Below are 10365 nucleotides of genomic sequence, written 5' to 3'. Positions count from 1 at the left end.
GAAGGGAATTTGGGAGATTTCTGATGGGAAAGGAGATGTCTAATAGGCCAGGCCAGGGAGCTGCACACCATTAGACCAGGAGCCCGAGGGATCAGAAGTGATAAGAGGGAGGTTTAGGGCAGGGGCTGGCATTTCAAGGGAAACTCAAGGGGCTTAGGGCAGAATCTGCGCCTGGGTAAGGCTCTGAAGTATCAAAAGGCTAGGAGGAGGCTCGGAAGGCTGGTGGGGTCTGCGGGCTGGGGACATCTTAGGTGTTCCAACACAGACGCGGGGGGGGGGTCTGAGTGAAAGAAGAGGGGGCTGGGGCTGGAGGTGGAATATGGAGATGAGGTGGGTGTGGTGAAGAGCCTTGGGTCCTGAAAGCTCCAAATAGTTCTAGGCCTGGACTTTGGCCCAGATGGCTGGGTACCTACCGTTGGGCGCTAGTGTCACGTGACTGTGATCCAGCCAAGGCAGTGCTGGAATTCTAGATGCAGATATACCTGCGGCTTCCTGCTCCCTCGCACTTGCGCAGTAGCCTACTCTAAGAAGCATCCCCTCCCCCGCCCCCGTCATCTCATAGCAAAGGTTCAGAGATGTTGGCCCGAGAGGTTTCAGTTGACTCTCCTTCCTCCTTGCGCGCTCCAGAACTTCAGGCCAGCCAGAGTCTCTTAGTTTTTATTTATTGTTTATATTAAGTATGTGCATGAATATTTTGCCTGTATGTATGTAAGTGTGCACATGGGCTCCTAGTGCCCACGATAGACAAGAGAGGAACTGGAGTTAAAGGGGCATGTGAACTACCTTGTGGGTGCTAAGAATCAAGATGGGGGGGCAGCCTGTGCTCATAGCTGTTCAGCCATCTCTCCCAACTCCCAGCCACACCATCCTGGACCCTCTTTTTTTTTGTTGTTGTTGTTGTTGTTGTTGTTTTCGAGACAGGGTTTCTCTGTATAGCCCTGGCTCTCCTGGAACTCACTTTGTGGACTAGGCTGCCTCGAACTCAGAAATCCGCCTGTCTTTGCCTCCCGAGTGCTGGGATTAAAGGCATGCGCCACCACGCCTGGCCATCCTGTACCCTCTTAACCTCGGTTCCGCATCCCTGACTGTCTTCCTGTATTCATCATGACGATTTCCAGGCTCTTCCCTGAGCCCCATACCTGAGGGCCCTTCAGGACATCTCCCTGGACTGTCAAGGCTGGCTCCATTCAGTTTTAGATGGCTGTCTCCCTTTGTTACAATAAGCATCAAGGAGTCTTCTCTAACTTGTTCATAGTATGGCGCTGTTTGAAACTTTGAAACAAGTGACCATTGCTGGTATGGCTGCCAGCCTTTGGCTCACCCTCCACGTGGTAGATTACCTGTTGCCGTGTCCCCTCTGCCTGGAACTCCCATGATTCCTTGTTGCCTCTGGAGCACAGAGCAAGTCTTCAGGCTGCACCACCAGGCCCCGTACTTCCCTTCCTCTGTCGCTCCTTGCTCCTTGATCTGAACCATTTCTCTGTGGGTTTTCTTTAGGGTGTTTGGTGGTGGTTGTTTTTAATTTATTGAATGTATGAACTCTCTGCTGCATATACATCTGCAGGCCAGAAGAGGGCACCAGATCTCATGATGACGGTGGCGAGCCACCAAGTGGTTTCTAGGAACCGCACTCAGGGCCTCTGGAAGAGCAGTCAGTGCTTTCATCCACTAAGCCATCTCTCCAGCCCCTGGTTTGGTTTTTCGAGACAGGGTTTCTCTGTGTAGCCCTGGCTGTCCTGGAACTCAGAGATCCACCTGCCTCTGCCTCCCAAGTGCTGTGATTAAGGCATGTGCCACCACCATGGAACTCTTTTCCATCTTTGTGACGTTTATTATTATCTGCGGTGCTGGAGAGAGACTCGTTGTGCATGTTAAGCATATACTCCACCATGGAGCCAGGCCCCAGCTTCCCATGGGATGACTCTAGGCAAGTGTTCCACCAGTGATCTATGTCCTCAGCTCTTGGGTGTTGTTGTTGTTGTTGTTGTTGTTTGAGATAGAGTCTCACTATGTAGTCCAGGCTAGCCTAGAACCTGTAATCCTCTTGCCTGCACTTCTGAATGCCACATCTGTTTGAGACAGCATTTCTCAATGGGAACCTCTGGCTCACCAACTGGGCAAGGCTGGCTGACCAGTATCTGTACCTCAGCCTGTATCCCCATGCTTGGAGTTGTTTTATGTGGGTGCTGGAGATTAAACACAGGTCCTCATGTTTGTGCACCAGGCATTTCACTGACAGAAACATCTCCTCAGCCTGCTCATCGGTGCTTATTAGCTGAAGGAACGGCCCACCCCTTCTGAGCAGCCATTTGTCCTAGGCCAACAGTGTCTGCTAGTCACCTGTGCTGTTTATCACAAATCCTCTGAGAGGGAAAGACTTCTTGACTAGATCCCTGGCTAAGCGCACTGAAGGATTAATGATCCTTCAATTACCAAGTCATTACCACCCTGGGCTAGCGCTCCTCCTCCCCTTCCCTCTCCCTTTCCCTTTCCTCCTCTTCCTTCTTCTCACTTTGTAGTCCAGGCTGGCTTGGAACTCATGACCCTCCTGCCTCAGCCTCCCAAGTGCTGGGATGACAGGAGTGTGCCACCACACAGGACTATCTCTTGAGTCTCAGGCTTTTCCACCAAGGAGGCAGCTTCCAAGAAGTACAGACAGGGCCAGGACCTTTATTGAGCACGTGGCCCCTGATGGTGCTGATGGAGACACCTTAGGCTGTCCTTCCCAGCAGCCTCCGCCACAGTTCCTGGCTGAGTAGTGCCTGCTCCCTTCGGGCACCCTGCAGCACGCTCCTGTTCTCCTGGGCTCTTCGGATCAGGTAGGGAATCACCTCCTCCAGACAGCCATAGGGAATAGACTTGTACACCATATATCCAGCCTGCCCTGTTGGGAGAGCATTGGCAGAGTGTGGGGCTCAGAGACATTCCTGGGTATCAGCAGCAATAGCTACTTCCCTTGTTCAAAGCATGGCACACTAAGTGTGTTAGACACAATTCACCACTAAAACACTCCACAGCAAACACTTAGAAGAGAATTGTCTTCTTCTCCCTCTATCCCTCCCCTCCCACTCTCCCACCCTCCCACCCTCCCTCCTTCCCTTCCTTCCTTCCTTCCTTCCTTCCTTCCTTCCTTCCTTCCTTCCTTCCTTCCTTCCTCCTTTCCTTCCCTCCTGCTTATTATGAGATTGGTTTTTATTAAGTAACCCAGGTTAGACTCCAACCTAAATCCTTCTGCCTCGGCCTCCTGAGTGCTATGATTACAGGTTTGCACCACCACACCCATCTTAAAAACAAAACAAAACAAAACAAAACAAAACAAAACAAAACAAAACAAACCTCAGTAGATTAAGATACTGCAGGGAGATCAGGGAGTTCAAGAAAACCGTGGTTGTGTTGTGGGACATGTCTTTAATCCCAGCCCCCAGGAGTGATACAGAAGTGTCTCTGTGACTTTGAGGCCAACCCAGTCAATGTGGGTGTTCAGGCCAGGCAGGGCTACATTACAGATCCCTGTCTCAAAAACAAACGCAAAGGGCTGGAGAGATGGTTAAGAGCACTGACTGCTCTTCCAGAGGTCCTGAGTTCAATTACATGGTGGTTCACAACCATCTGTAATGGGATCTTCTGGTATCTGAAGACAGCTAGAGTGAACTCATATACATAGGTTTTGAAAAAGCAAGCCAGGGCTGATGAGATGGCTCAGTGGGTAAGAGCACCCGACTGCTCTTCAGAAGGTCCCAGCAACCACATGGTGGCTCATAACCATCCGTAACGGAGTGTCTGAAGACAGCTACAGTGTACTTACATAAAATAAATAAATGAAAAACAAACAAACAAATGAAACAAAAAACAAAACAAAAAACAAAAAGCATTTAAACAAAAAAGAAAAGAAAAAGCAAGCCAGCAAATAACAAAAACATGTGTAGATTGAGAGCAAAGTGGTCTTTGAAAACACATCTCTGTGTTGCGTTTTGTGTGTGTGTGTAGGTCAAAGGACAGGTTTGGGGTTTGGGCCTCTCCGTTTTACCTTGTGTGGACCTCTTTGCTCCGAATAAAGCTAGACTAGTTGGGTTACAAGCTTCCGGAGGGTTCCCTGCCTCTGCCACCCATCCCCATAGGTGCTCTAGGTCAACTGACATTTGTACTACTGTCTGGCTTTTGCATGGGTTCAGGAGATCTGAACTAAGGTCTTCAGGGCCACACAGTAGGCGCTTTACCAACTGAGCCATCTTCCCAGCAATAAAGAGCTTTGGCCATCCTTAATACCCCACAGATGGAGAAAGATGGGACATAAGGCTCTAGGGACTGCAGTCAGACCCTAACTAATACAGGCGTATGGCACCACAAACAAGAACCAGCAAAAATCAGGAGAGAAGATGCAGGGCACAGCCCAGCAAAGGCCTCAAATATTGGAACAGTCTGGAAGATCATTCTGGAAGGAGGTGGAGGAGGAGCCCATTGCAGGTTCCATGTGAGAGAGGGAAGAGGCGGGAGGGATCTGCTGAGAGGGAATGGGGTGTGAACGGTGGGGGTATGAACGATGGGGGTGGATGGAAATGGAGGGATGGCCATTCACATACCTAATGCCAGGGAGACATGGTCACACATGCCCAGAAGTTGTCCAAAACAGACAGGCCCATCCAGAGGAATGCCCAGCTCCCACATGCTGCAAAAAGGGTCACATTGTCACTCCAGATAGTGGCTAGATCTAGAGAGCAAGTCAGTTATTACCCACCCAAGAACTCAAATATGGAAGAACCGTTGGGGAGATGGAGCCACAGTTCCACACCCGCAGATTTCAACCAGGGATCAGACACAAGGCGCATCAGGTGGAACGCCTGCATAGGTGTCCCTTAGATTGTCCTTAACTGCGTAGCTATTTATGTAGCATTTATATTCATTATTCTAGGTATTATTAATGAGCCCGATGACTGTAAGCATACAGGAAGATAAACATGGGTCATAAGCAAATATTCAAACATCACGTCATCTGATATGAGGGCCTTGAGCAGCTGGAGATTTTGGTTTCCATGGAGATTGGTCCTAGAACAAAATTTCTACAGATTCTGAGAAATAACTCTATCCCCAACCTCAATGGTAAATAACCACCGCAGTGCTGGTGAGATGGCTCAGTGGTTAAAAGCACTGACTGCTCTTCCAGAGGACATGGGTTTGACCCCCGGCACCCACACTGTAGCTCACAGCTGTCTCTAAGTCCGGTTCCAGGGGATCTGATGCCCTCTTCTGGCCTCTGTAAGTCCCAGGCATGCACATGGTGGACACATATGCATGCAGGCAAAATACCCAAACATAACATTTTAAAAATAAAACTTAAATAAAATCTAATAAAGAGCTCTTCCTTTGCAGAGAATCCCAGTTCAGTTCCCAGTGCCTAAGGCAGGCAGCTTACAACTGCCTGCAGCCTTGGTTCCAGGGGATCTGACACCCTCTTCTGACCACCCCTGCTTCTTGCATTCATGGGTGCACACATATAGTAAAAATCAAATCAAATCAATCAATCAATCATTAATCAATCAATCACAACTCCCATGAGCTCTCGTGAGTCTCAGCTGCATTATGGAATCCTCAGTACTCCCTGTGTCACAGTAAATACAGGACAATATCCTGTCACACCTGAGCCTACAGGATATATGTAGGCATAGAGTCAATTTTTTTTTTTTTTTTTTTGGTTTTTTGAGACAGGGTTTCTCTGTTAGAGTCAATTTTTTTTTTTTTTAAAAAGATTACTATGTAACCCATGTTGGCATCAGTGTCTTGATCCTCCTGCCTCAGTCTTCCGAAGACTAAGAGGTGTGTATTACCATAGCAGGTTGGGATGAAATATCTGTACTGTCCTCCCTGTGCACCTTCTCACTGGATCTATTCTTGTCCCCCCACTCGCCACCCCCCCTCACTGTCGTGTAGACACAGGGGCTTCCCAGAGGCTCTGGTTTCCCACCCCTCAACCTCATACCGCTTAGTTGCCTGACGCACGGATTCTTCATTGTGGGAAGCCACCATGAGGTGACACGGGGGACTGTGGTTCAACACGCGGCGCAGCATCAGCTCCAGACAGCGGCTGTAACTGAAGGGAGAGGCTCTGCTCAGCTCATCTAGGGAGTGAGGACCAAGGTCCAGGGATGGAGTGACTGCTGGCCTTTGTTCTATGGGCACAGGGTCCTCAGAGCTGTCTCCCTCTCTTGCGATCTCCTGAGTTCCCCTCAGGTTGTCAGGATGGGGGGTGGGGTGAGAAACAGAGTTTTCTGACACACAGTTTGACTGTGTGTAGCCAAGGCCTAGAATTCATGATCCTCCTGCCTCTACTCCCATGGACAAGGATAACAAGTACGTGCTTTTAAAGGCCAGCAGTGACCAGTCTCTGACCTGGTGGCTGCCATGACCATGGCCAAGATGACATTTGCCCAGGGTTAGTCACTGCAGCAGCATGGATGGATTATTATTTTTCTTAAGTGACATTTTATTCCTTGTGTGTGCACGAGAGAGAGAGAGAGAGAGAGAGAGAGAGAGAGAGAGAGAGAGAGAGAGAACATCAGAGGTCCATTTTTAGGACTTGGCTCTCTCTTACGGTGGCGGTCCCAGGGATGGAATTCAGGTCATCAGGCTTGGTGGCAAGCACCTGTACCTGCTGAGCTCTGTGTTAGTTGCCTTAATTTTCTTTCTCTCATTTTAAAAAATGATTTACTTAATATTGTTAATTTTAAGTGCATTGGAGTTTTGTCTGCATGTGTGTCTGTGAGAGGGCGTCAGATCCCCTGGAACTGGAGTCACAGACAGTTTTGAGCTGCCATGTGGATGCTGGGAATTGAACCTGGGTCCTCTGGAAGAGCAGCCAGTGCTCCCAACTGCTGAACTATCTCCCCAGCCACTGCTTGTCTTAATTTTTAATATGACATGATGGGGAATTATGTATCAGAGAAAAATGTTGGCCTGTCTCTGATGACATTGTCACAGAAGTTTAAGGACTTCTGTTAAAGAAAAGACTCCCAAGCCCTGGCACACACACTGATTGTGAGTTGTGGTCCCAGGCCGAAAACAGTTGAGAAAGTGAAACCCTGGTGTGGTGGACCAGTACTCAGGAGGCAGGGGCAGGGGGATCTCTGTGAGTTCTAGGCCAGCCTGATCTACAGAGTGAGTTCCAGGATGGCCAGGGCTACACAGGGAAACCCTGTCTCGAAAAACCACGAACAAACAAAACAAACAGAACCTAGATGGGGGCAGGGATGAGCAGAGCACCAGCGTCTGGTTCTCTGGGTTTTGATGATGACCAGGGTGACTCGCCACCTCAGGTCCATGTGGTCATACCTCCCTAGTGCTGTGAACTCTGTCCCCTCAAACCAGGAGTCAAAGAAACTCTTCCCTCCTTCACTTGCTTTTGTGAGAGATTTTTGTTAAAGGAGTGAGAAAAGTAATGGATACATCTACAGAATGTGATTAACAACAACCTAAGCTCTCACAATCGGGGAAGGACTTCCAGGGATGTTTGGGGTGGGGGGAAGCAGCTAAGCAGAAAGCAGCCAAGCTGGGGATGGTGGTGGGGGCAGTGAAAGTGGAAGGAAGATGTTGCTGTTCAGAGGGGAAACAACAGCACCCTAAAACCTTGGAGAGAGGAAGCGACATAAAGACACAAGATGTTGGCCACTGATGAGCAAGTGAAAGGTTACATTGTTACATCCTGGTGGTGCAGGCCTGCAGAATGAGGCTGGAGGTTTGCAAGTTTCAAAGCCTAACTGTATAGAGTGTGCTCAAGGTCACCCTAGGGACATAGCAAGGGTCTGTTTCAAAAACAAAAGTAGAGAGAGGGCTGGGGATAGAGCTCAGTTGCAGAGCACCTCCTAGAATCCCCCAGTGAGGGGCTGGGGGCGTGGCTCAGTGGCAGAGTGCCTGTCATGTTTAGGTAATTTGCTTTCCCATAAAAGAAGAGTTATGGGCTGGAGAGATGGCTCAGGGGTTAAGAGCACCAACTGCACTTCCAAAGGTTCTGAGTTCAAATCCCAGCAACTACATGGTGGCTCATAACCATCCATAATGAGATCTGACACCCTCTTTTGGTGTGTCTGAAGACAGCTACAGTGTACTTAGAAAGAAAGAAAGAAAGAAAGAAAGAAAGAAAGAAAGAAAGAAAGAAAGAAAGAAAGAAAGAAAGAAAGAAAGGCCCCACTTTGTTCTTTTGAGACAGGCTTGTTTTTTTCACTGGGACTTGGGCTTGCTGACTAGAGTAGGGTGCTGCCAGTGAGCTCCAGAGGTTCTCCTGTCCCTGTCTTTTCAGCACTGGGGTTATACTAAGAAAAGCCCCCATGTGCAGGGTGTGTGTGTGTTTGTGTGTTTATGTGTGTTTGTGTCTCTGTGTATATACGTGTGTGTGTACCTGTGTGTCTGTGTGTTTGTGTCTGCATGTGTATATGTGTATTTGTGTGTGCTTGTGTTTGTGTGTTTATGCGTGTTTGTGTTTCTGTGTATATGTGTTTGTGTGTGTGTGTTGGTACATCTGTGTGTTTCTGTGTGTGTATGTGTTTGTGTCTATGTGTATATATGTGTATGTGTTTGTGTGTGTAGGTGTAGGTGTGTGTACCTGTTTGTCTATGTGTGTGTTTGTGTCTGCATGTATATATGTGTGTTTGTATGTATGTGCTTGTATGTGTTTGTGTGTTTATGCATGTTTATGTCTCTGTGTATATGTGTTTGTGTGTTGGTACATCTGTGTTTCTATGTGTATATATGTGTATGTGTGTTTGTGTATGTGTTTGTGTGTGTGTAACTGTGTATCTGTGTGTGCGAGCTCCCTGTGCATGCACATGTAGAGGGCAGAGATCAATCTCTCTATCTCTCTGTTGGAGGCAGGGTCTCTCACTGAACCCAAGACAGTGTTTCAGCTGCACTGACCCCTAGTGACCCTATAGCATCTGCTGTCCTGACATGCTACTGTCATTTCTTTTTCCTCTTACATCCTTGCGGTTCTCTCCTTACCTCTGACTAGTGGCCTCATAGTCAGGCTGGGTACAGTCTTCCTTCCCTTGGAGCTGTGTCACGGATCTCTCCTTGTCCAGATAGGCACCTCGCACCAACTTCACCCCAAATGCTAGGCCAGCCTTGTGTGCTGCCTCAGCGTCCTGCTCCAGCCGTTGGTGAGTGTCCTGCAGAGCACACGGGCAGACTCAGGGGGGTCAGGTTGCTGAGTCCCCACTCACAGCCATTCCCAGCCTGCCACTCACCTTTAGATAGGCCTGATAAGTGTTCCACACCCATGGGCCACCTTCCTCAGGGCTGTTCCAGCGCACAGCTAGGGCAGCCACCAGCAGGGACAGTGCAGGGTTAATGAAAGTGTATTCAGCATCCACCAGCAGCTGCACACACTTAGCCCGGGCGTGCTGAGGGGCAGAGAAAAAGATATCAGGGCCAGCGGGGCCCATAGGGGTGGGGAGCCAGGACGCCCACGTATTACCTGTGCCACACGGTGCAAGCGGCTGAGGGAGGCCTGCAGGTGCTGATTCTGTTCTGTGCTGAGGCAGGAGAGCTGGAGGTTCTAGGAGGTACCAGGGAACAGGAAACCGCTCAGAACTATAGACTCCTCTGGGACCGAGTTCTCTCTCCCACCAGGAAAAGCATGCGTGAAGACTTGGTGGGAAATTAGAAAGTGACTTGCAGGACACAATGCCACATGCCTGCAGTCTCACAATTTGGGAGGCTGAGATAGCCTGAGCTAGTCTATCTAGAGAGAAAGAAAGAGGGCTAGTTGGATCAGTGGCTGAAGACTCCCGCTGCTAAGACTCACTTTGTAGACCAGGCTGGCCTCTAACTCACAGATAGCTGAGATTAAAGGGGTACACCATCAGGTCCAGCACAAAAATGTAGTAGAATTTAAAAAAAAAAAAAAAAAGGTAATAGAAAAAGAAAAGGAAGAAAGAAAAAGAGAAAGAAAGCCAGGGCTACATAGCGGGACTCAAAAAAGAAATAAAATCACAGAAGCCAGGTATAGTTGTGCACACCTGCAATCCTATCATTCAGGAGGTGGATCTCATGTATCTTAGAGTCACCTAGAATTTACTGCGTAGCCAAGGACAGCCTTCATCTTCCCTCGCTCCTCAAGTGCTGGCTTTCTAGGTGTTTACAGCCAGTCTGGTTTGGTTGGTGGCGTTCATTAAACATGCGCTTTTAACTCCAGAGGCAAAGCTAGTTCAAATAATTAAGACACCCTAACCTGTGATTCACTGATGTACTTGGCGGGAGAGGACACTGGTGTCCACCACCAAAATGCATCACACAATAAGATAGTTTCAGGCCGGGCGTGGTGGTGCACACCTTTAATCCCAGCACTCGGGAGGCAGAGGCAGGTGGATTTCTGAGTTC

General features: G+C 48.8%; 1 protein-coding gene across 1 annotated transcript in view; it reads right to left on the bottom strand.

Moving 5' to 3' along the window:
• Positions 1–2651: 2651 nt before the first annotated feature.
• The window catches only part of Prodh2 (proline dehydrogenase 2), a 12674-nt gene continuing 4960 nt past the window's right edge, over positions 2652–10365 (bottom strand). The window contains exons 5-10 of the mRNA XM_021217527.2: positions 9461–9541; positions 9231–9386; positions 8986–9152; positions 5975–6085; positions 4581–4666; positions 2652–2884 (exon numbers count right to left, since the gene is read on the bottom strand). Of these exons, the coding sequence (XP_021073186.1) occupies positions 2712–2884; positions 4581–4666; positions 5975–6085; positions 8986–9152; positions 9231–9386; positions 9461–9541 (774 nt within the window). The 3' untranslated portion in view covers positions 2652–2711. The remainder of the gene's footprint in view (positions 2885–4580; positions 4667–5974; positions 6086–8985; positions 9153–9230; positions 9387–9460; positions 9542–10365) is intronic.

This window comes from Mus pahari, chromosome 1 (assembly GCF_900095145.1).
Source record: "Mus pahari chromosome 1, PAHARI_EIJ_v1.1, whole genome shotgun sequence".
Classification (NCBI taxonomy): domain Eukaryota; kingdom Metazoa; phylum Chordata; class Mammalia; order Rodentia; family Muridae; genus Mus; species Mus pahari.
Note: the sequence above shows the minus strand (reverse complement) of the source record. Positions and strands in the feature narration are given on the sequence as shown.